At 38.7% G+C, this 26,217-nt stretch overlaps 1 protein-coding gene across 3 annotated transcripts in view; it reads left to right on the top strand.

The window, feature by feature from the left end:
• The window catches only part of CA10 (carbonic anhydrase 10), an 836,053-nt gene that overhangs the window by 104,738 nt on the left and 705,098 nt on the right, over nucleotides 1-26,217 (top strand). For all 3 annotated transcript variants that reach the window (XM_069542582.1, XM_069542581.1, XM_069542580.1), the window contains one exon: nucleotides 8,028-8,102. In XM_069542582.1, the coding sequence (XP_069398683.1) occupies nucleotides 8,028-8,102 (75 nt within the window). The remainder of the gene's footprint in view (nucleotides 1-8,027; nucleotides 8,103-26,217) is intronic.

Below are 26,217 nucleotides of genomic sequence, written 5' to 3'. Positions count from 1 at the left end.
GGGCTGATCTCCTTTAGAATGGACTGGTTGGATCTCCACTGCTTCTCAAAAGATACCAAAAGTCTGCTTATTTCCTTTCTTTTCATTTGACTAAGCCTTGCTAAATTCAAGCTTAAGATAGTTATGAGGAGATTTTAGTTTCATTCAAAGATATTGGTTGTGATTGGAAATTATGTGTGAAATGAGGTTAATCCCATAATTAACTAATTCATTTATTTTAAAAATTGTCAATAGTTTATCAACTGTGGTTTAAAAATTGATTTAGTATGTCAATACTCTTTTAGTATTCTGAATACAGCACATACATTCTCCTTATCCCTGTGACTTGTGGGAGGTCAGGTGAATCTTGGCATGGATTTGAAACTTTTGCATCTGAAGTTTTATCTATCTGTTTTAAAACATGAATAAATTTTACTACCAAGTTAATCTACAATATTTATGGATGATACATCTATACCTGATTTCAAGATAATAAATAATAGTAATAAAGTAAAATACAAAATGTGTATTCAGTTTGATGAAACATTCATCTCATGAATTTATGACAGAAGAGAATCATTCATTAAATAGTTACAATACTTCTTGCCTATTTTTCAGAAGTCAAAATTATGTTTAAATGGAATAGTATTGTTTTATCATTGTCTGAAATTTCCTCAGTATTCCCTTAAAATATAATCACTGTCATTACTATGGCAATGCAACCTACTAAACTTATTTTTTTTTAATAAAGTAACTTAACAAGTGCACTTATGTGTTGTTTTTTGACCCTGATTTTGGTATACTGTCTCAAAGAAAGGTTCTTAAAGAGGGAGATCAGTGGACACTCTGGAACTGAAAAAAGATAATTGCAGTATTCAAACAATAAAATGGTCAATAGACAGGAAATCACTGGGAAATTATGGCATGGTTACTAAAATAAATATTATATGCACACTAAAAATAAGAATAGAGAAAATAACTCATGATGCAATGTTTGGTGAAAGAAGCAGAAAACAAAATTATAGCTATACTTATAAAGATTAGAGCTGATCTTTCTATCCCTTTTCATTTGTATTCTACTATTGTTACTATTTTAGTTACATGGTTCTTAAAATCTAGAAATTATTTAACATTAAACTTATTTTAAAGTAAGGAAATGGCAACCCACTCCTTTATTCTTGCCCAGGAAATCTCATGGACAGAAGATCCTGGCAGGCTGCACTCCATGGGGTCACAAAATTGTTGGACACACTTTAGTGACTAAACAACAAATGTGGCAAGGAGTCTGAGGAGTGGGTATTCCTAACAAACTTGTAAATAGCATTTCTGAATGGTGATTTACATCTTTCTCTCTTCCTAGATTTATTAAACAAATGTTCACTAAAACTGTGACCAATGCACCTATTATATGAGTTGCATTATAGTAGACAAGGCACAACATTTACACTTGATATAGTTTTAATTTGCTTAAGGAGACAGGGATATAGGGAAATCACAGGTTAGAAAAATGTGAAGAAATTGTTGCAGCCATGAGAAGACTAAGAAGACATGAACCCTAGATGCCATCCTTGAACACAAGAAGGACAATAGGCTAAAAGTATAGGAAATCTGAATAAAGTGTGCATGCATGCCAAGTCACTTCAATCGTGTCCAACTCTTTGCAACCCTATGAAACATAACCCACCAGGCTCCACTATCCATGGGATTCCACTGTCCATACTGAAGTGGATTGCCATGATTTCCTCCAGGGAATCTTTCCTGATCCAGGAATCGAACCCATATCTTTTACTTTTCATGCATTGGCAGGTGGGTTCTTTACTACTAGCACCACCTGGAAAACCCAAATAAAGTGTGGACTTAAGCTAATAATAATTTTTCAACACTAGTTTATTAATTTTGATAAATGTATTAATGAAGTATGTTAGTAATAAAGGAGATAGGAATACAGTATATAGTATATGGGAACTCTGTACTATCTTTGTAATGTTTCTATAAATCTAAAAGTTCAAAAACGAGAGAGAGAGACAAAGAGAGAGAAGTAAAATAGTTAAAAGAATGGCATGAGGCCTCTATTTTCTCTCCTATTTTTTTGTTTTTACCAACTTAAGTGGCCTTTCTCTCTCAATTTCATTTTGTATGAAATTTTGGTTTAACTTCTAAATACTGAACATCTTAGAACTCTATTCTGTGTTCCTCTGGTCTCTCTCTACATATTTCTACTTTTTTCTTGGTGACGTCTTCTAAACCTATGGTTTTAAATATCATTTATATGTCAAAGAATCATAAATATATGTCTTGTCTTGATCTCAGAACACCTTTTATATCCAACTGCCTGCTTAACATCTCCCCATAAAATTGCTCACTAGCCTTCTCAAACAGAGCTCTTTACTCCATGTTTCAAAGCTACTCTTCCCTTAATATCCCTTGTAATCTCAATAACTTTCAACATCTAATCACTTAGGTCAAAAACGGTAGAAGCTTTCCTTGATCTATGGTGTTTAACTTCCTTCACTCAACTCATCAGCAAGTCCTGTCACTCTTCCTCTAAAATATAAAGAGAAATAAAATATGTATGTATTTTATATAATGTATGTATATCAGTGTGTGTGTGTGTATAGTCCATTCACTTCTATTTTCACTAATATTATGCTAGTTGACGAGAGTAGGAAGTGGCAACCCACTCCAGTATTCTTGTCTGGAAAATTCAATGGACAGATTAGCCTGGTGGGCTACAGTTACAAAGAGTTGGGCACAACTGAACAGGCATGTGCACACACAAACACACACATATGCACATGCTAGTTGAAACCACCATCTTCTTGCTCCTGGACTACCACCTAAATCATTAGGACTCATCTGGACCCTTTCTCCCCATATGTTGACTATGGTTCAAACACAATGACCACTTTTATGTTTCTGGGGAAAGCTACACCTACTTGCTTTCTCAGGATCTTTTAATCCCCCTGAAATGCTATAGAAAATGATTTTCTGGAAGCCAGGTCTTTTTTTGTTGTTGTTATTTAAATCTTAGATTAAGTATCAAAATATCAAAGCCATCATTATTATACTATCTAATGTGTCTTTTTGCATACTAAGTCACTTCAGAATACTGGATTGGATTGCCATTTCTTCATCTGGTGGATCTCCCCAACCCAGGGATTGAACCTGCATCTCCTGAGTCTCCTGCATTGGTAGGGGGATTCTTTACCACTAATGCCACCTGGGAAGCCCATTCTCTATTGCCTCACCTTCTTTAGTTGTACCAAAAAGTACTTTCCTCTACTAGTATTTTTATTATAGTTAAATTCAATTTGTTTGCTTTTATCTGTCTCCTTCCAGTAGAATATAAGTTCTTGGAAAATAGACACTTTGTATTACTGACGCTTATAATTCTGCCTGATAGACATAGGTACTCACCAAATATTTACTGAATTAATGAAAGTGACAAATAAGAAGCTGAAGATGAATGGTTATATGAAGACCTACAAGGCCTTCTAGAACTAACACCCAAAAAAGATATTCTTTTTTTTTATACAGGACTGGAATGAAAAAGTAGGAAGTCAAGAACTACCTGGAGTAACAGGCAAATATGGCCTTGAATTACAGAATGAAGCAGGGCAAAGGGTAATAGAGTTTTGCCAAGAGAACGCACTGGTCATAGCAAACACCCTCTTCCAACAACACTAGAGAAGACTCTACACATATACATCAGCAGATGGTCAATATCAAAATCAGATTGATTATAGTGTTTGCAGCTAAAGATGGAGAAATTCTATGAAGTCAGCAAAAAAAAAAAAAAAGACCAGGAGCTGACTAGCTCAGATCATGAACTCCTTATTACCAAATTCAGACTTAAATTGAAGAAAGAAGGGCAAACCACTAGACCATTCGGGTATGAACTAAATCAAATCCCTAAAAATTATACAATGAAAGTGAGAAATATACTCAAGGGATTAGCTCTGATAGAGTGCTTGAAGAACTATGGATGGAGGTTCATGACATTGTACAGGAGGCAGGGATCAAGACCATCACCAAGAAAAACAAATGCAAAAAGGTAAAATGGTTGTCTGTGGAGGCCTCACAAATAGCTGTGAAAAGAAGAGAAGTGAAAGGCAAATGAGAAAAGTAAAGATATACCCATCTGAATGCAGAATTTCAAAGAATAGCAAGGAGAGATAAGAAAGCCTTCGTCAGTGATCAATGCAAAGAAACAATAGAATGGGAAAGACTAGAGATCTCTTCAAGAACATTAGAGATACCAAGGGAATATTTCATACAAAGATAGGCAAAATAAAGAACAGAAATGATATGGACCCAACAGAAGCAGAAGATATTAAGAAGAGGTGTCAAGAATAAATAGAACTATACAAAAAAGATTTTCATGACCCCGATAATCATGATGGTGTAATCATTCACCTAGAGCCAGATATCCTAGAATGCAAAGTCAAGTTGGCCTTAGGAAGCATCACTATGCACAAAACTAGTGTAGGTGATGGAATTCCAGTTGAGATATTTCAAACCCTAAAGGATGATGCTGAGAAAGTGCTACACTCAATATGCCAGCAAATTTGGAATACTCAACAGTGGCCACAGGGCTGGAAAACGTTAGTTTTCATTCCAATCCCAAAGAAAGACAATGCCAAAGAATGCTCAAACTACTGCACAATGCACTCATTTCACATGCTAGCAAAGTAAGGCTCAAAATTCTCCAAGCCAGGCTTCAACAGTATGTGAACCATGAACTTCGAGATGTTCAAGCTGGATTTAGAAAACAGAAGAACCAGAGATCAAAATCCAACATATGTTGATTCATCGAAAAAGAGTTCCAGAAAAATATCTACTTCTGCTTTATTGAGTTTGCTAAAGCCTTTGACTGTGTGGATCACAATAAACTGTGGAAAATTCTGAAAGAGATGAAAATACCAGAACACCTGACCTCCCTCCTGAGAAAAGTGTATTCAGGTCAGGAAGCAACAGTTAGAACTGGACATGGAACAATAGACTGGTTCCAAATCGGGAAAGGAGTACCTCAAGGCTGTATATTGTCACCCTACTTATTTAACTTATATGCAGAGTACATAGTGAGAAATACTGTGCTGAATGAAGCAAAAGCTGGAATCAAGATTGCCAGAAGAAATATCAGTAACCTCAGATGTGCAGATGAAACCACCCTTATGGCAGAAAACAGAGAGTAACTAAAGAGCCTCTTGATGAAAGTGAAAGAGGAAAGTGAAAAAGCTGGCTTAAAACTCAACATTCAGGAAACTTAAGATCATGGCATCTGGCCCCATCACTTCATGATAAAACAGTGGAAACAATGAAAGACTTTCTTTTTATTTTTTTTAGCTTCAAAATCACTGGAGATGTTGACTGCAGTCATGAAATTAAAAATCACTTGCTCCTTGGAAGAAAAGTTATGACCAATCCAGACAACATATTAAAATGTAGAGACAGTACTTTGCCAAGAAATGTCTGTCTAGTCAAAGCTATGGTTTTTCCAGTAGTTATGTATGGCTGTGAGAGCTGGACTATAAAGAAAGTTGAGCACTGAAGAATTGAACTTTGGTGTTGGAGAAGACTCTTGAGAGTCCCTTGGACTGCAAGGAGATCCAACCAGTCCCTCCTAAAGGAAATCAGTCCTGAATATTCATTACAAGGACTGATGCTGAAGCTGAGACTCCAATACTTTGTCCACATGATGCTGGAAAAGACTGAAGCCGGGAGGAGAAGGGAACGACAGAGAATGAAATGCTTGGATGGCTTCCCCCACTCAATGGACATTAGTTTGGGTAATATTGGGGAGTTGGTGATGGACAGGGACCCCTGGCATGCTGCAGTCCATGGGATGGCAAAGAATGAGACATGGCTGAGTGAACTGAACTGAACTAAACTGAACTGAATGCTCTTAAATTCAGGAAGATGAGGGATTACCGTAGGAGGGGCTGAGGCAGGGGGTAAGGTACATCAAAGGTGTGGAGAGAACAATAAATGTGGTATTTGTGGTATTCTTGGGAACAGCAGGTAGACAGAAATTTTGTAATGATTATAAGATCAGAATGAGTGGCCAATCCCAACTGTAATGTTTCTAGAATATCAGGTTCAGAATCTGTGATGTTAGGGACTTTCTTTTTCTTCATTTTCAACTCCAGGTATCTTTGAACCTTTTAATCATGATCTCATTTTAATCCTTTTGAGTAAAAGTGACATAGGCTGCTCCACCACTTAAAAAAAAAAATCATTTCTTAATGCAAAGTTTGACTTCAGCCCTGCTTGGGCCAAAGTGTAAGGTGATTCTAAATTATATCTTATCTTCTGTGGTTGGAACTGCCACAAGAAAGATAATAAAATTGAAATCGCTTTTCCTTACTATCAAAAGAAAAACCTTGGCTATGTGTATTTCCTTATCTGGTAGTGATAACAGCTTTGTGAACACTTTTTTTGATTAATTACCTTGATTTTTCCCAGGGGCTTGTTGAACATCAAGTAACGATCCCAATCCATAACTAAAAAGAAGTGAAGAACACAGCAGAAGCTAAAACTGCTTTCTGTTCACATGTTTGCTCTGACAAATTCTTAATCATCTCTTCACCCACTGAAAATCAGATGGAAGCAACCACAAGATAATTATTGAGGATCTTCTTGTGAAAAGCGCTCAGTCATGCCTGACTCTTTGCGACCCAATGGACTATACAGTCCATTGAATTCTCCTGGCCAGAATACTGGAGTGGGTAGCCTTTCCCTTCTCCAGGGGATCTTCCCAACCCAGGGATTGAACCCAGATCTCCTGCATTGAGGGCAGAGACCTCTTTACCAGCTGAGCCACCAGGGAAGCATTAAAATAGAAATGCAGTTCTTCTCGGAGAAGGCAATGGCATCCCACTCCAGTACTCTTGCCTGGAAAATCCCATGGATGGAGGAGCCTGGTGGGCTGCAGTCCATGGGGTCACTAAGAGTTGGACACGACTGAGCGATTTCACTTTCACTTTTCACTTTCATGCGTTGGAGAAGGAAATGGCAAACCACTCCAGTGTTCTTGCCTGGAGAATCCCAGGGACAGGGGAGCCTGGTGGGCTTCCATCTATGGGGTCGCACAGAGTTGGACACGACTGAAGCGACTTAGCAGAAGCAGCAGCAGCAGTACTTCTCTTGTTTCCCTAGCTCACATAAACCCCTATGGTACTACAGGAGCATTTTTAATGAGTTGCTTTTAAAATGTACTTCCCTGTCTTTCCAAATTGCCCATTTAAATGGGAATTTTGAACATATGATGTGAAAGCCTTTGTTTTATTCAATTCTAATCTGTACCTATCATGTTTTGTAATTGATGTCATCCAATGGGCCCTGCTCAGGCTGACTGATTTTTGCAGGGTGAATTTGGATCATTCTAAATGCATGTCAAAGAAAGCTAACAGAAACTCTGCAGTTCCATCATAAGAGGCTTGATTCAGATGGTCTGACTGTCTTGCTGCCTGCTAAAATCTTATATAATGCCACATCTTAATGGATGAGTTGCTGAAGAAACAATGAATGGAAATGGACAGGGAGCAAAGTGTTTTGCAATTCTCTTGATGTAACAGAGTCTTTCAGTGTTGTTTTTGTCAGTTGCAACAGTTTTAATTATCCAGGGGCTTCCTTTTGCTTCTTTTTAAATGACATTTCTTGAATTGATTCTTCAGTCAGATTGATAGGTCTTCCTTATATAGATGTGTGTGTATACGTATGTGTAGGGGGCAGGTTAAAAAAAAAAAAGAGGTGAGTTAGAGATAAGTGATGAGAAATTCAAATAAGCTTACATACATCCTTACTATTTCTCTTCAGCAGAAATATCCTGAGTTTTTTTTTTTAAATAAAACTTTATGACAGTATCTTTACAGGTTAATAATTTGAAAATAAGGAGGTGAAATGTTGCTGTTATATTCTATAGTTTGACTTTTGGATAGAAAAGTATTATTTTATGTACAGTCACTCTTCTTTATTGGACAATCAGGATACAATACTTCTCTGCTATCATCTTAGTCTATTTTATCCTTTTTTTTTTTTTCCTTTAGCTCAACAGAATTCACCAAAAATCCACGAAGGCTGGTGGGCATACAAGGAGGTGGTCCAGGGAAGCTTTGTCCCAGGTAAATGCACATTTTTTCTTCTTACTTTATTTTTAGAAAAGTAATATGAATGAAATCTATTATTTCCAGAATCTTGCATTTGCTATATGGCATGGAATCTATTGTATAAGTCACCATAGTCTAATTTAGGTGCTAGATCAGTACTGCCTTAAGAGAAAGTTTATTAAATGAGTGCCAGTTTAACCAAGACTATGTTTTTTCATCTGAGCTTATATCTTAAGGTTCTTCTTCTATCTTCATATGGCTCTGTCAATGAGAGGGCAATGCAGGAGTCAAGGTTGAGGTTCTCCTGGTGGCTTAGACAGTAAAGCATCTGTCCACAATGCGGGAGACCTGGGTTCGATCCCTGGGTGGGGAAGATCCCCACGAGAAGGAAATGGCAATCCACTCCAGTACCATTGCTTGGAAAATCCCATGGACAGAGGAGCCTGGTAGGCTACAGTCCATGGGGTTGCAAAGAGTCGGATAAGAATGAGCAGCTTCACACATGCTGAAATTTGGTTGAGAAAGGTGTGGTTTTTTTTTTTTTTTTTAATGTTAAGGAAACAGGAAGTCTGGCAAGGCTGATCATAGCAGTAAGGCTTACTGTGATGCATGCTATCTCTGATGTTACTTTAGTAATATTCATGGTCAGGACTTAGTTGGGCCAAATATCAGACAAAAAATAATAGGCAACATGGATGTTGTCAGCATGAGGGGAGAGAATTCAAGGCAAGTTAGAGCCAGAAGCATGCCATAAGTTAAGTTTTGAAACTAGGTGGAGGGTCCTTGTCTTCCCTTTCTACTCTTATCTTCAAAATCCTCAGTCTTCTTGCTTCAAGACTTTCATAGGCAAAGAAGCAAGGAAAAGAGCAAAAATGTTAAAAAGAAGGATGGAAGGGAAGGCAGGTGAGATATTTCAAAGTATTTTTAACTGCTTATATGTGAGAGGACAAGAAATAAAACTCTCAAATGGAGTCAATATGGGGTTCCAACTCAGGCACGGAAAATAGAGGACCCTAAGTGTCAGTTAAGGTCTTTGCAGTTGGTGGCAGGGGGGAAGAGTAGTGCCCCCAGGCTACCTGGTTCATTGTTGGATGCTATGTCTTCTTTCCCTGTCCTTCTGTTCCAGGAAAGGGGACCCCTTCCAGGGCCTGAAACTGGGCTCTTGTCTAATACTCAGAAAAGAATTGTCCAAGGAGACATGTGCTGACAAAACAAGAGATTTTATTGGGAAAGGGCACTCGGGTGGAGAGCAGTAGGGTAAGGGAACCCAGGAGAACTGCTCTGTCACATGACTTGCAGTCTCGAGTTTTATGGTGATGGTATTGGTTTCTAGGTTGTCTTTAGCCAGTCATTCTGACTCAGAGTCCTTCCTGGTGGTGCACACCTTGTTCAGCCAAGGTGGATGCCAGAGAGAAGGATTCTGGGAGGTAGTTGGACAGGTGATGTTTCCTTTTGACCTTTCCCTAACTCTTCTGGTTGGTGGAGGCTTATTAGTTCGCTGTTCCTTACCAGGACCTCCCGTCCTAAAACAACTCATGCAAATGGTTACTATGGTGCCTGGCTAGGGTGGGCGGTTTCAATCAGCATGCTTCCCCTAACACTTCTGTAGACTTCATTATATCAGCTGTGCAGAGCTAAGAGAGTCATTAAACTCCTCTAAACCTCACTTTTCTCATTGGTCTTGTGGGACATAAATTTCAATAAGAGGAAACCAGGCATGGTGAGGAAGAGTGAATGGCCCAGGGAAAAGGCAGCCAGTTAGTTTCATAAATTAGTATTAACTTGATAAATTTAGAAGGTTATATTTATTTCTTGGTACAGTGGGCATTGAAATACAGCTTGAATAATGCACCTGAAAATTATCATGTTTCTAATAATAGTTTTACAGTAACTTGATTGACACAACTGTGTTCATATGACATGACAGAGATATATGACATTTTATACTTATGATTGGGGGCATCCCTTTCCAATGGCTAGAAGGCTTGCATATATATATATATATATATATATATATATATATATATATATATATATATATACTTTTTTTCTGAGGAATCTGCTTCTGATATTCAGGATATCTGGGAAATTACATTTATAATGATATTATTTATGCTTTGCGATTATTAAATTAGAGCAACAAAGGGCACTCTGCCAGGCTATAGAAAGTCTTGCTAAACTAGTAATATCCTCCCTACTGATGGACATGCTCATGGATAATCCAGGGTAAGGTCTGAAAAATTTTACTTTTCTGACCCATATTTTTAAAATTACTTTATTTATTTACTTTTATTTTTTAATATATATGTTTTATTGAAGTATAGTTGATTTACAATGTTTCATGTACACAGCAAGGTGATTCATTTATACATAATATACATATATTAATACTGAAATTATTTTCCATTATAGGTCATTGCAAGATATTGGCTACATTTCCCTATGCTATACAGTAAACCCTTGTTGTTTGTTGTATATCATTTTAATTAGAAATCTAGCATTGTATTCATAGTAAGCCAAACAAGTGGAGTCAAAATGTCATAAATGTTTTAGGCAAAAATTCATGTGTTTTCTAAAGTATACATACACATGAATTTCATATTCATGTCTATATAAATAGAATATATACATAATATATATACAAAAGCTCTTCTACTATGCTTGATGAAGTTTTGAGAAGGAACATCGAAAAATAAAAAGAAGAGATGGAGAAATGGAAAACATAAACTAAATTAAATGGGAGTACTGAATATTAAATAGAAAAAGTAAAAAAAAAACTAGATAAAAGTAAAAGATCATCATATATTTCAGTTGTTTTTAAACATGGCTGCTCATTAGAAACATATCTGGAGCTCTGGAGAAAAAAAAATACCTGGGTATTTTTTTTTTAATTTTTTTTTACATTTCAATTTATTTATTTATTTATTTATTTTTTAAATTTTAAAATCTTTAATTCTTACATGTGTTCCCAAACATGACCCCCCCTCCCACCTCCCTCCCCACAACATCTCTCTGGGTCATCCCCATGCACCAGCCCCAAGCATGCTGCACCTTACGTCAGACATGGACTGGCGATTCAATTCTTACATGATAGTATACATGTTAGAATTCCCATTCTCCCAAATCATCCCACCCTCTCCCTCTCCCTCTGAGTCCAAAAGTCCGTTATACACATCTGTGTCTTTTTTCCTGACTTGCATACAGGGTCGTCATTGCCATCTTCCTAAATTCCATATATATGTGTTAGTATACTGTATTGGTGTTTTTCTTTCTGGCTTACTTCACTCTGTATAATTGGCTCCAGTTTCATCCATCTCATCAGAACTGATTCAAATGAATTCTTTTTAACAGCTGAGTAATACTCCATTGTGTATATGTACCACAGCTTTCTTATCCATCCATCTGCTGATGGACATCTAGGTTGTTTCCATGTCCTGGCTATTATAAACAGTGCTGCGATGAACATTGGGGTACATGTGTCTCTTTCAATTCTGGTTTCCTCGGTGTGTATGCCCAGCAATGGGATTGCTGGGTCATAAGGTAGTTCTATTTGCAATTTTTTAAGGAATCTCCACACTATTCTCCATAGTGGCTGTACTAGTTTGCATTCCCACCAACAGTGTAGGAGGGTTCCCTTTTCTCCACACCCTCTCCAGCATTTATTGCTTGCAGATTTTTGGATCGCAGCCATTCTGACTGGTGTGAAGTGGTACCTCATTGTGGTTTTGATTTGCATTTCTCTAATAATGAGTGATGTTGAGCATCTTTTCATGTGTTTGTTAGCCATCCGTATGTCTTCTTTGGAGAAATGTCTATTTAGTTCTTTGGCCCATTTTTTGATTGGGTCGTTTATTTTTCTGGAGTTGAGCTGCGTAAGTTGCTTGTATATTTTTGAGATTAGTTGTTTGTCAGTTGCTTCATTTGCTATTATTTTCTCCCATTCAGAAGGCTGTCTTTTCACCTTGCTTATATTTTCCTTTGTTGTGCAGAAGCTTTCAATTTTAATTAGATCCCATTTGTTTATTTTTGCTTTTATTTCCAGAATTCTGGGAGGTGGATCATAGAGGATCCTGCTGTGATTTATGTCTGAGAGTGTTTTGCCTATGTTCTCCTCTAGGAGTTTTATAGTTTCTGGTCTTACATTTAGATCTTTAATCCATTTTGAGTTTATTTTTGTGTGCGGTGTTAGAAAGTGATCTAGTTTCATTCTTTTACAAGTGGTTGACCAGTTTTCCCAGCACCACTTGTTAAAGAGATTGTCTTTACTCCATTGTATATTCTTGCCTCCTTTGTCAAAGATAAGGTGTCCATATGTGTGTGGATTTATCTCTGGGCTTTCTATTTTGTTCCATTGATCTATATGTCTGTCTTTGTGCCAGTACCATACTGTCTTGATGACTGTGGCTTTGTAGTAGAGCCTGAAGTCAGGCAAGTTGATTCCTCCAGTTCCATTCTTCTTTCTCAAGATTGCTTTGGCTATTCGAGGTTTTTTGTATTTCCATACAAAGCTTGAAATTATTTGTTCTAGTTCTGTGAAAAATGTGTCTGGTAGCTTGATAGGGATTGCATTGAATTTGTAAATTGCTTTGGGTAGTATACTCATTTTCACTATATTGATTCTTCCGATCCATGAACATGGTATATTTCTCCATCTATTAGTGTCCTCTTTGATTTCTTTCATCAGTGTTTTAGAGTTTTCTATATATAGGTCTTTAGTTTCTTTAGGTAGATATATTCCTAAGTATTTTATTCTTTTCGTTGCAATGGTGAATGGAATTGTTTCCTTAATTTCTTTTTCTACTTTCTCATTATTCGTGTATAGGAATGCAAGGGATTTCTGTGTGTTGATTTTATATCCTGCAACTTTACTATATTCATTGATGAGCTCTAGTAATTTTCTGGTGGAGTCTTTAGGGTTTTCCATGTAGAGGATCATGTCATCTGCAAACAGTGAGAGTTTTACTTCTTCTTTTCCAATTTGGATTCCTTTTATTTCTTTTTCTGCTCTGATTGCTGTGGCCAAAACTTCCAGAACTATGTTGAATAGTAGCGGTGAAAGTGGACACCCTTGTCTTGTTCCTGACTTTAGGGGAAATGCTTTCAATTTTTCACCATTGAGGATAATGTTTGCTGTGGGTTTGTCATAGATAGCTTTTATTATGTTGAGGTATGTTCCTTCTATTCCTGCTTTCTGGAGAATTTTTATCATAAATGGATGTTGAATTTTGTCAAAGGCTTTCTCTGCATCTATTGAGATAATCATATGGTTTTTATTTTTCAATTTGTTAATGTGGTGAATTACATTGATTGATTTGCGGATATTGAAGAATCCTTGCATCCCTGGGATAAAGCCCACTTGGTCATGGTGTATGATCTTTTTAATGTGTTGTTGGATTCTGATTGCTAGAATTTTGTTGAGGATTTTTGCATCTATGTTCATCAGAGATATTGGCCTGTAGTTTTATTTTTTTGTGATATCTTTGTCAGGTTTTGGTATTAGGGTGATGGTGGCCTCATAGAATGAGTTTGGAAGTTTACCTTCCTCTTCAATTTTCTGGAAGAGTTTGAGTAGGATAGGTGTTAGCTCTTCTCGAAATTTTTGGTAGAATTCAGCTGTGAAGCCATCTGGACCTGGGCTTTTGTTTGCTGGAAGATTTCTGATTACCGTTTCAATTTCCGTGCTTGTGATGGGTCTGTTAAGATTTTCTATTTCTTCCTGGTTCAGTTTTGGAAAATTGTACTTTTCTAAGAATTTGTCCATTTCTTCCACGTTGTCCATTTTATTGGCATACAACTGCTGCTAGTAGTCTCTTATGATCCTTTGTATTTCTGTGTTGTCTGTTGTGATCTCTCCATTTTCATTTCTAATTTTATTGATTTGATTTTTCTCTCTTTGCTTCTTGATGAGTCTGTCTAATGGTTTGTCAATTTTATTTATCCTTTCAAAGAACCAGCTTTTGGCTTTGTTGATTTTTGCTATGGTCTCTTTTGTTTCTTTTGCATTTATTTCTGCCCTAATTTTTAAGATTTCTTTCCTTCTACTAACTCTGGGGTTCTCCAACTCTTCCTTTTCTAGTTGCTTTAGTTGTAGAGTTAGGTTATTTATTTGACTTTTCTCTTGTTTCTTGAGGTATGCCTGTATTGCTATGAACTTTCCTCTTAGCACTGCTTTTATAGTGTCCCACAGGTTTTGGGTTGTTGTGTTTTCATTGTCATTCGTTTCTATGCATATTTTGATTTCTTTTTTGATTTCTTCTGTGATTTGTTGGTTATTCAGACGTGTGTTGTTCAACCTCCATATGTTGGAATTTTTAATAGTTTTTCTCCTGTAATTGAGATCTAATCTTAATGCATTATGGTCAGAAAAGATGCTTGGAATGATTTCGATTTTTTTGAATTTATCAAGTTTAGATTTATGGCCCAGGATGTGATCTATCCTGGAGAAGGTTCCATGAGCACTTGAAAAAAAGGTGAAATTCGTTGTTTTGGGGTGAAATGTCCTATAGATATCAATTAGGTCTAACTGATCTAATGTATCATTTAAAGTTTGCGTTTCTTTGTTGATTTTCTGTTTAGTTGATCTGTGCATAGGTGTGAGTGGGGTATTAAAGTCTCCCACTATTATTGTGTTATTGTTGATTTCCCCTTTCATACTTGTTAGCATTTGTCTTACATATTGTGGTGCTCCTATATTGGGTGCATATATATTTATAATTGTTATATATTCTTCTTGGATTGTTCCTTTGATCATTATGTAGTGGCCTTCTTTGTCTCTTTTCACAGCCTTTGTTTTAAAGTCTATTTTATCGGATATGAGTATTGCCACTCCTGCTTTCTTTTGGTCTCTATTCGCGTAGTATATCTTTTTCCAGCCCTTCACTTTCAGTCTGTATGTGTCCCTTGTTTTGACGTGGGTCTCCTGTAAGCAGCATATAGAGGGGTCTTGTTTTTGTATCCATTCTGCCAGTCTTTGTCTTTTGGTTGGGGCGTTCAACCCATTTACGTTTAAGGTAATTACTGATAAGTATGCTCCCGTTGCCATTTACTTTATTGTTTTGGGTTCGGGTTTATACACCCTTTTCGTGTTTCCTGTCTAGAGGATATCCTTTAGAATTTGTTGGAGAGCTGGTTTGGTGGTGCTGAATTCTCTCAGCTTTTGCTTGTCTGTAAAGCTTTTGATTTCTCCTTCGTATTTGAATGAGATCCTTGCTGGGTACAGTAATCTGGGCTGTAGGTTATTGTCTTTCAACACTTTAAGTATGTCTTGCCATTCCCTCCTGGCCTGAAGAGTTTCTATTGAAAGATCAGCTGTTATCCTTATGGGAATCCCCTTGTGTGTTATTTGTTGTTTTTCCCTTGCTGCTTTTAATATTTGTTCTTTGTGTTTGATCTTTGTTAATTTGATTAATATATGTCTTGGGGTGTTTCGCCTTGGGTTTATCCTATTTGGGACTCTCTGTGTTTCTTGGACTTGGGTGATTATTTCCTTCCCCATTTTAGGGAAGTTTTCAACTATTATCTCCTCAAGGATTTTCTCATGATTTTTCTTTCTGTCTTCTTCTTCTGGGACTCCTATAATTCAAATGTTGGAGCGTTGCATATTGTCCTGGAGGTCTCTGAGATTGTCCTCGTTTCTTTTAATTCGTTTTTCTTGTTTCCTCTCTGATTCATTTATTTCTACCTTTCTATCTTCTATTTCACTAATCCTATCTTCTGCCTCCGTTATTCTACTATTTGTTGCCTCCAGAGTGTTTCTGATCTCATTTATTGTGTTATTCATTATATTTTGACTCTTTTTTATTTCTTCTAGGTCCTTGTTAAACCTTTCTTGCATCTTCTCAATCCTTGTCTCTAGGCTATTTATCTGTGTTTCCATTTTGATTTCAAGATTTTGGATCATTTTCACTATCAATATTCGGAATTCCTTCTCCGGTAGATTCCCTACTTCTTCCTCTTTTGTTTGGTTTGGTGGGCAACTCTCCTGTTCCTTTACCTGCTGAGTCTTCCTCTGTCTCTTCATCTTGGTTATATTGCTGCGTTTGGGGTGGCCTTTTTATATTCTGATAATTTGTGGAGTTCTCTTTATTATGGAGCTTCCTCACTTTGGGTGGGGTTCTATCAGTGGCTTGTCAAGGTTTCCTGGTTAGGGAGGCTTGTGTTGGAGTTTTGGTGGGTGGAGCTGGGTTTCTTCTCTCTGGAGTGCAGTGGAGTGACCCGTAATGGGTTATGAGACATCAAAGGTTTTGGGATAATTTTGAGCTGCCTGTATATTGACGCTCAGGGGAGTGTTCCTGTGTTGCTGGAGAATTTGCGTGGTATGTCTTGTTTTGGAATTTGTTGGCCCTTGAGTGAAGCTTGGTTTCGGTGTAGGTATGAAGGCATTTAATGAGCTCCTATTGCTTAATGTTCCCTGAATTCAAGAGTTCTCTAATGTTTTCAGGCTTTGGGTTTAAGCTTCCTGCTTCTGGTTTTCAGTTTTATTTTTACAGTAGCCTCTAGACTTCTCCATCTATACAGCACCGATGATAAAACATCTAGGTTAAAGATGAAAAGTTTCTCCACATTGAGGGACACTCAGAGAGGTTCACTGAGTTACAAGGAGAAGAGAAGATGGAGGGGGTAGTTAGAGGTAACTGGAATGAGATGCGGTGAGATCAAGAGAGGAGAGAGCAAGCTAGCCAGTAGTCACTTCCTTATGTGCGCTCTATAGTCTGGATCGCTCAGAGGTATTTACAGAGTTATACGGGGAAAAGGAGAGGGAGGAAGTAGACAGAGGTGACCAGGAGGATAAGAGAGAGGAATGAGTAGGAGAGAGACAAATCCTGCCAGTAACCAGTTCCTTAGGTGTTCTCTACCGTCTGGAACACACAGAGATTCACAGAGTTGGATAGAGAAGAGATGGGGGAGAAAAGAGACAGAGGCCACCTGGTGGAGAAAAAGGAGAGGCCAGAGGAGGAGAGAGTGGTCAAGCCAGTAATCTCGCTCTCAGGTAAACTTGGGTAGTGAAGTTTGGGTTTTTGAATGTACAAAATTGACAACAAAAACCTAAGAGCAAAGATTAAAAATCTGGAGTAGAGGTTGGATTTTCAAAGATACAATATTAAAGAAAAACAGAAGGAAAAAGGAAGAAAGAAAAAAAAAGAATTATTAAAAAACAAACAAACAAAAAAACAAAACAAAACAAAACACCAACAACCATCCAAAGAGTATATATGGTGTTTGCCTTAAAAAAAAAAAAAGTCTTTTTTTTTTTTTTAAATAGTAATACTAGGTTATAGAAATAAAAATTAGAGGAGAAATAGAAGACTTAACAATTAAAAAAAAGCTCGGAAAAAAATGAAAAAAAAAGCAAAAAGCAAAAAAAAAAAAAAGAATGATTTTAAAAATATTAAAAAATTAAAAATATATCTGGCTCTTCTCTGATGTTATGGGCCGTGTGGGCTCACTTCCAAGGTGGTTCCCTCTGTTTAACTTCTTCTGTTTGCTGGTTTTTAGGCTCACTAGTTCAGTCGCGCTGTGGGGAGGGGGGATGCTGCAAACAAATAGCACTGTCGTGTGCACACAGTATCTCTGCCCCGCTTGACCTGTCCTTTCTCATGGGGCACAAACCGCTCCGGCTCTATGATGCTCAGCCGGGAACCGTTGGGGCCAGCCCTAGGCTGCGTGCACTTCCCCGGTCCAAGCCGCTCAGGTTCGGCGCTCAGGCAGCCCTCAGAGGCACAGATTCGGCTGGAACTGCGCTTTGTGCCCTTCCCAGGTCCGAGTAGCTCAGGAGTTTGGCGAGCGCGATCGCCACGGCTTGTCACCTTTTCCGCCGCTGCCGCTCAGCTCTCTGGGTGGACCGCTGGCGCACCCCGTGAGGCAGACTGTGACTGTCCAGCACCCCCAGAAGTCTTAGCAAAGGAGCCTGCTTGCAGTTAGGTAAGTAAAGTCTCTCCGGGTCTGCAATTGCCCCTTTCCAGTCCTTACGGCTCTGGCTGCCTGTCCCCGGCGGGGAATGGTCTGCAGCCGGCTTTTTCCGCTCCGTCCTTTGTTCTGTGCTCGGTCCTGGCGGTGTCTTATGTTCGAGCTTTTCGCGTGGTAGCTATCCCACAGTCTGGTTTGCTAGCCCGAGTTAGGTCGTTCTGGTTGCGTGTGGGGCGTTCCTGCCCGATTCTTACAAAGCTCTGCAGCCCGCGCCTCCCACGCGTCCCTGCCCTGCCCCCACCTCCCAATGGCGGATGCAGGCGTCTGTGCTGCTTTTCCGCTGGGGGAGTTACTGGTGGGCTTGTAATCTCTTGGTTTTAATTATTTATCTATTTTTCCTTCCTGTTATGTTGCCCTCTGTGTTTCCAAGGCTCGCCACAGACTCGGCAGGGAGAGTGTTTCCTGGTGTTTGGAAACCTCTCTTCTTAAAATTCCCTTCCCGGGACGGGCTTCCCTTCCTGGGACGGAGCTCCCTCCCCACCTCCTTTGTCTCCTTTTTCGTCTTTTATATTTTTTCCTACCTGTTTTTGAAGACAATGGTCTGCTTTTCTGGTTGCCTGATGTCCTCTGCCAGCCTACAGAAGTTGTTTTGTGGAGTTTGCTCGGCGTTGAAATGTTCTTTTGAGGAATTTGTGAGGGAGAACGTGATCTTCCCGTCCTATTCCTCCGCCATCTTTTCTCTCTTCTGGGTATTTTTATTTTTTAAAGATGTTCAAAATAATTCTGATATGCATCTGGATTTTAAAAAGTGATTACAGGTTTTACTATCTTAGTTTTGGTGATATAGATTTATTTTATTTTTCTGTTGAGCAATCATGATACAATGGTAATAAGTGAGTAATAGTTACATAGTCACAATATAAGAGATGTTTATGAGGCTTCACAATCAATAGAAGGACAAATAGATAATTACAATTGCAAATAATAATGGAAACATGATTAACCTAACTATAAGGTAATTACTTACAATTTGGGGAGTCAAGCTGAATGATGTGGTAAGTGGAAATGCATACATGCACATATTTTCATCTGCCCAGACAGTCTATATCTTTTGGTTGGTGCATTTAAGCCATTTAGAGTTAAGGCAGTTTTCCATATGTATGATCCTGTTACCATTTTCTTTCTTTCTTTCTTTTTTTTTTGAAATTTCTTTTGTGTAGATATTTTCCTTCTCTTGTGTTGCCTGCCTAGAGAAGTTCTTTTAGCATTTCGTGTAAAGTTGGTTTGTTGGTGCTGAATTCTCTTAACTTTTGCTTGTCTAGAAAGCTTTTGATTTCTCCATCAAATCTGAATAAGAGTCTTGCTGGGTAGAGTATTCTTACTAGTAGTTTCTTCATTTTCATCACTTTAAATATGTCCTGCCATTCCCTTCTGGCTTGTAGACTTTCTGCTGAGAAAACAGGGGGTGCATCTCTCGCTTCTCTGAGTTACCACCCGGAGCTCCCTCTTGACAAGGATCCTGTTGACTGTGGAGCATGGAGGGTGTTTCAGCTGATAGCCTGCTGGGGTTCCCTTGTATAATTTCTGTTCTTTTTCCCTTCACGCTTTTAGTATTTTATATTTGTCTCTAATTTTCATCAGTTTGATTGCCGTGGTCTTGTTTTTTTTTTTTTTTTTTTTTATCCAGCCTAGGACTCTTAAGCTTCGTGGACTTGATTAACTATTTCCTTTTCCATATTAGAAAAGAGTTCAGCTGTTATCTCTTCAAATATTTTCTCAGGTCCTATCTCTCTCTCTTCTCCTCTTGGGACCCCTAAAATGCAAATGTTGGTGTGTTTAATGTTGTTTCAGAGGTCTCTCATGATGTCTTTATTTCTTTTCATTCTTTTTTCTATATTCTGTTCTGTGGTAGTGATTTCCAGCATTCTGTCCTCCATGTCACTTACTCATCCTTCTGCCTTGGGTATTCTACTATGTATTCCTTCTAATATCTTATTCATCTCTGTTTATTTGTTCTTTAGTTTTTCTAGGTCTTTGGTAAACATTTCTTGCATCTTTTCCTGAGATCCTGGATTATCTTCACTATCATTATTCTGAAATCTGTGGGTTTTTTTTTTTTTTTTTTTTTTTGGAAGGTTGCCTATCTCCACTTCATTTGGTTTTTTTTTTTTTTTTTTGCCTGGAGTTTTATCTTGTCTCTTCAACTGGGACACAACTTTCTGCTTTTTTATGATAACTGACTTCCTGTAATATGCTTTTTATTTTAACCACTGTGGGACTGTGGCTCTTCTTGCTTTGTCTATGTCCCTCTGATGGAGGAGACTAAGAGCCTTGTATAAGCTTCCTGATGGGAGGGACTGGCAGTAGGAAAAAATGGATCTTGCTCTGATGGGCAAGGCCATGCTCAGTAAAGGTTTAATCCAACTATCTGTTGATAGGTGGGGTTGTTCTCCCTCCCTGCTAGTTGTTTGGCTTGAGATCTTTTAGCCCTGATGTCTAATGGCTTTATGGAAATGTTAGTTGCAACTCCCAAGAGGGCTTACACCAAGGGGGAGCTTCCCAGCCTGCTGCTGCCAGTGCCCCTGTCCCTATGGTGAGTCTCTGCCTACTCACATCCCAACAGGAGACCCTCCAATACTAGGAGGTAGTTTTGGTTCATTCTCCTGGGGAGTCATTGCTTCTTTCCTCTGATTCTTGGTGCATGCAAGATTTTATTTGTGTCCTCCAAGAGTGGAGTCTCTGTTTACCCTAGACCTGTGGAAATCCTATAATCAAATCCCCCTGGTCTTCAAGGTCAGATTCCCTGGGGATTACCATACCCTTTGTCAGATCCCCAGGCTGGGAAGCCCAATGTGGGGTTCACAACTTTCAAAACAGTGGGATAACTTCTTTGGTATTATTGTTCTCCAGTTTGTGGTTCACCTACCTGGCAGGTATGGGGTTTGATTTTCTCATGATTGTGCTTCTCCTACCATCTTGCTGCAGCTTCTTATTTGTCTTTGGATATGACATATCTTTTTTGGTGGGTTTCAGCATCACCCTGTTGATGGTTGTTCAAAAGCTAGTTGGAATTTTGGTGTTCTCTCAGGAGAAGATGAATGCACATCCTTCTACTCCACCATCTTGAACCACAATCCTTTGCCCCATATTTAATAAATAAATAAAATTACTTATTTGGCTGCATTGGGTCTTAGTTGCAACATTCAACATCTTCATTGTGTCATGTGGGATCTTTCACTGTGGCACATAGACTTTATCAGTTGCACTCAGGCTCATTAATTGTGGCATGGGCACAGGGGCTATGTAGTTTTGGCAAATGGGCTGCAGAGTGCATGGGGTCAATAATTGCAACACACAGGCTTAGTTGTTCTGTGGCATGTGGGATCTCAGCTCTGTGACCAGGGATCAAAATTGTTTCTCCTGCATTGCAAGGCAGATTAACCATTGTATACCAAGGTAGTCCCCCTGCCCCAGTCTTTGTTTTTCCCCCCTCTGTTTACACATTCTTTCTTTACATGTACTCAAGTCCCTGTTTTGAGCTGATGCTTTTTAGACGACCACAGGAGAAGTTTTATCTTTTCTTCAGCATTGATTTAAAAGACTCTAAGATTCCCTCATTCCCAGTTTTAAAATGAGTTAATATATATAAAACCTTCTACATGGGAAGCAGTAAGATGTGGAGTTATGAGCATGGACTCTGGAGTTGGATAGACCTGGAGTTTAATCTGGGTTCTATGGCTTCTTTTTGGAAGAACTGTCAGCAAGTTGCCTGACAACTCTCAGTCCCCTGGGTTCTTCATCTGTTAGAATAGAAATAAGGGCCAAATCATTCTCACAATGTTTTGTGAGGATTAAATTATATAATGTAGGTAAAGTGTCTGGTGCATGCAGTGAGTCAGTACCAGTCAGTTACTGTTGGCATTATTATCATTGGGACTTTTCTGGTGGCAGACAGTAAAGCGTCTGCCTAAAATGCAGGAGACCTGGGTTCTATCCCTGGGTCAGGAAGATCCTCTGAAGAAGGAAATGGCAACTCACTTCAGTATTCTTGCCTGGAAAATTTCATGGATGGAGCCTGGTAGGCTACAGTCCATGGGGTCACAAAGAGTCAGACACGACTGAGCGAGTTCACTTCACTTATTATCATTATTTTACCTAACAACATAATTGGATATTTAATAATTCTCTTTTTGAGAAAGAGAACCATATGCTGAAAAATATAATCATGTAAGTGAGGGTCTCTCATGATGTTAGAACATGTAAAGTACTTAGTAAATATTCCTGGAATTTGTAAGCTCAAAGTGTCTTTGATGACTGTGGTCATCGAAGAGGTAACTTCATCATCCTCTAGATTTAAGAGTCCCAAAGCACTTTGGCTTCTTGGTAAAGACTGATATCCAATGACCTCATTTTCTAAACTTTTCAGTTCAGTTCAGATGCTCAGTCGTGTCTGACTCTTTGAGACCTCATGGACTGCAGCATGCCAGGTTTCCCTGTCCATCACCAGCTCCTGGAGCTTGCTCATACTCATGTCCATTGAGTCGAAAATGCCTTGAACCATCTCATCCTCTGTTGTCCCCTTCTTCTCCTGCCTTCAGTCTTTCCCAGTATCAGGTCTTTTGCATCAGGTGGCCAAACTATTGGGGTTTCAGCTTCAGCATCAGTCCTTCCAGTGAATATTCAGGACTGGCTTCCTTTAGGATTGATTCATTTAATCTCCTTGTAGCCCAAAGGGCTCTCAAGAGTCTTCTCCAACACCACAGTAAAAAAGCTCCAATTCTTCAGCGCTCAGCTTTCTTTATAGTCCAATTCTCACATCTATACATGACTACTGGAAAAACCATAGCTTTGATTAGATGGACCTTTGTTGACAAAGCAGTGTCTCTGCTTTTTAATATGCTGTCTAGGTTGGGCACAGCTTTTCTTCCAAGGAACAAGCATCTTTTAATTTCATGGCTGCCTTCACCATCTGCAGTGATTTTGGAGCAAAAGAATATAGAGTCTGTCCCTGTTTCCATTGTTTCCCATCTTTTTACCATGAAGTAATTGCACTGGGTGCTATGATGGTTGTTTGCATCATATATATCTTCTGTTTAAAATATTTTAAACTTTTGGGAACTTCAAATCTCTTTAAAAATATAAGAGTCATGAGCATTTATGAATTAAGTAATTGGACCTGAGGCTCTAGCATTTGACAGACTCCAGTCTACCCACTTTATCTGAATTGTTGCTTTGGTCCATGGTCCCTTTTTCTCTTATTATCATTACTAAATATAAGTTTAAGAGTGTCCTTTACTTTGCTGCTGGGACTTTTTTTTTTTCTTTCTTTCTTCTTAAGTTATCAATGTGTATAAGAAAATAGACACTCATATGACTGGATTATTTGAAAACATTTCATTGTCCCATTAATTTTTACAAATGTTCAGAAATAATTATCAGTTGACATAATAGCATAAATCTGTGACTGTAATGAAGATTGTGGTATATAAAAATACATGGTTTCTGTGGCAATGGCCAAAATAATGTTGATTTAGCATTGGAATATCCCATTTTGCCCAGTTCAACAGTGTTTAAGAAGTAAACAGCTGATACTGAGCACATGTGTGGGACTGTTGTTAAAAATGTAACTGTACATGGCTCTTATACAAGGGTAAACCCACACCCTAAAGAAGAAGATAAGCCATAAAACCATGACTTAGTATAAGGGTCCTAACAGGATTTACAGGACATGTAAAGGAAGTCATAAAGAGTTGGGATTCAGTGTGCCTGGTGTTAACAGACTTTGTTGTTTACTTGCTTAAATCTATGCTTCATCTGGCATCACTCATTTTGCCTTACAGATAAAGCCCCGTTTTATTGGAGTGGTCACCTCCACATGGTCGTGAACACAGGGAAGGAGACCTTCCCAGTCCCAAAAAGGTTTTCCTTGGCTGATATCTACACCAGTCATGGTGCTTTAAGCCTCTTTACTGACAGTAATTGATTTAGATGTCATGAAGGCCAATTTTATGTGTCAAATTGGTTGGTCTACAGTACCCAGATATTTGATCAAACGTTATTCCTGATGTTTCTGTGAATATATTTTAAAAATGAGATTAATGTTTTCATTGATAGACCCTGAGTAAAGCATGCTACTCTCCATAATGTTAGTGGGCTTCATCCATCAGTTGTAGACTTTAAGAGAAAAAGGCTGAGGGAAATTGGTCTTGAAGAAGTTTTCGGCCTTCAGCTAGTTGCAACATCAGCTGCCCAAAACTGACGGCCTATCAGTTTAGGATGGCCTAAAATTTTGGATATGTCATTATGCATAATCATGTGAACAAATTCCTTGAAATATCTCTGTGGACACATGCACACACACACACACACTCTGCTACTGCTAATTCACATCAGTCGTCTCTGACTCTGTGCGACCCCATAGACAGCAGCCCACCAGGCTCCCGTCCCTGCGGTTCTCCAGGCAAGCATACTGGAGTGGGTTGCCATTTCCTTCTCCAGTGCATGAAAGTGAAAAGTGAAAGTGAAGTTGCTCAGTCCTGTCCAACTCTTTGTGAACCCATGGACTGCAGCCTACCAGGCTCCTCCGTCCATGGGATTTCTTAGGCAAGAGTACTGGAGTGGGTTGCCATTGCCTTCTCCGACACACACACACACATGCAAACATGAACATTCTGATTTTTCTGTTTCTCTGCTTCTGCTGCTGCTGCTGCTGCTAAGTCTCTTCAGTCGTGTCCAACTCTGTGTGACTCCATAGACAGCAGCCCACCAGGCTCCCTCATCCCTGGGATTCTCCAAGCAAGAACACTGGAGTAGGTTGCCATTTCCTTCTCTGTTTCTCTGGGACACCCTAAGACACTAACACAGATATGAACATATGATAAATATTTCTATTCATTGCTTGAGAAGGGAAGTATGCTGAACAACTTGGGAGCAAAAACTACACTAAAGATGCCAGAACGTAAAGTTACTAATAATCCAGATATTTTATGGCCCTCTTGAGCATTGAATTAACCATTGGATTGCCTCAGCATTTTTTTTATTTTTTAGTAAGATAACAGGTATCTTATCATAGGAGCCACTTCGAATTAGTTTTTCGTTTACTTGCAGCCCAAAGCATTCTTTGAGATTCAAATTTCTCAGTAATGGGGAAAGAAAGGAAGTAAGTTGCAACTGGCTGTTGACAATCTTCTGGATTACCCAAAGTGAATAAAGAGGAGAATGTGAGGATTATCAGAGTAAACAGCATTGGCAAAGAGGAGTAAAATTTTACTATGAGTTTGGGGAGTGGTTCAGTTCAGTTCAGTCACTCAGTCGTGTCTGACTCTTTGCGACCCCATGAATCACAGTGCACTAGGCCTCCCTGTCCTTCACCAACTCCAGGAGTTCACTCAGACTCACGTCCATCGAGTCAGTGATGCCATCCAGCCATCTCATCCTCTGTCGAACCCTTCTCCTTCTGCCCCCAATCCCTCCCAGCATCAATCTTTTCCAATGAGTCAACTCTTCACATGAGGTGGCCAAAGTACTGGAGTTTCAGCTTTAGCATCATTCCTGCCAAAGAAATCTCAGGGCTGATCTCCTTCAGAATGGACTGATTGGATCTCCTTGCAGTCCAAGGGACTCTCAAGAGTCTTCTTCAACACCACAGTTCAAAAGCATCAATTCTTCAGCGCTCAGCCTTCTTCACAGTCCAACTCTCACATCCATACATGACCACAGGAAAAACCATAGCTTGACTAGATGGACATTAGTCAGCAAAGTAATGTCTCTGCTTTTGAATATGGAGTGGTGGGTACCTCTAAGTCTCTAAAAGGCAGGGTATGCAATGGAATATGATGAGTGAGGGGGTTAGCAGTGTTATAAGGGACCATACCATGAAATTTTTTTTTCCATGTTCAAGAGCTTAGACGCAGCTTTTTTTTTTTTTTTAATTAATTTGTTTTTTTACTGAAGGATAATTCCTTTACAGAATTTTGCTGTTTTTTGTCAAACCTCAACATGAATCAGCCATAGGTATACAAATATCCCCTCCCTTGTGAAACTCCCTCCCATCTCCCTCCCCATCCCACACCTCTAGGTTGATACAGAGTCCGTGTTTGAGTTTCCTGAGCCATACAGCAAATTCCCATTGGCTATCTATTACGTCTCTTCAGAGCTTAAAAAGGTCTTATAATTCTCCTATTAAAAGAACAAAACGTTTTGTTTAATAGAAGAATTATGACAC

The sequence above is a fragment of the Ovis canadensis genome, chromosome 11, assembly GCF_042477335.2.
Source record: "Ovis canadensis isolate MfBH-ARS-UI-01 breed Bighorn chromosome 11, ARS-UI_OviCan_v2, whole genome shotgun sequence".
Lineage (NCBI taxonomy): Eukaryota > Metazoa > Chordata > Mammalia > Artiodactyla > Bovidae > Ovis > Ovis canadensis.
Note: the sequence above shows the minus strand (reverse complement) of the source record. Positions and strands in the feature narration are given on the sequence as shown.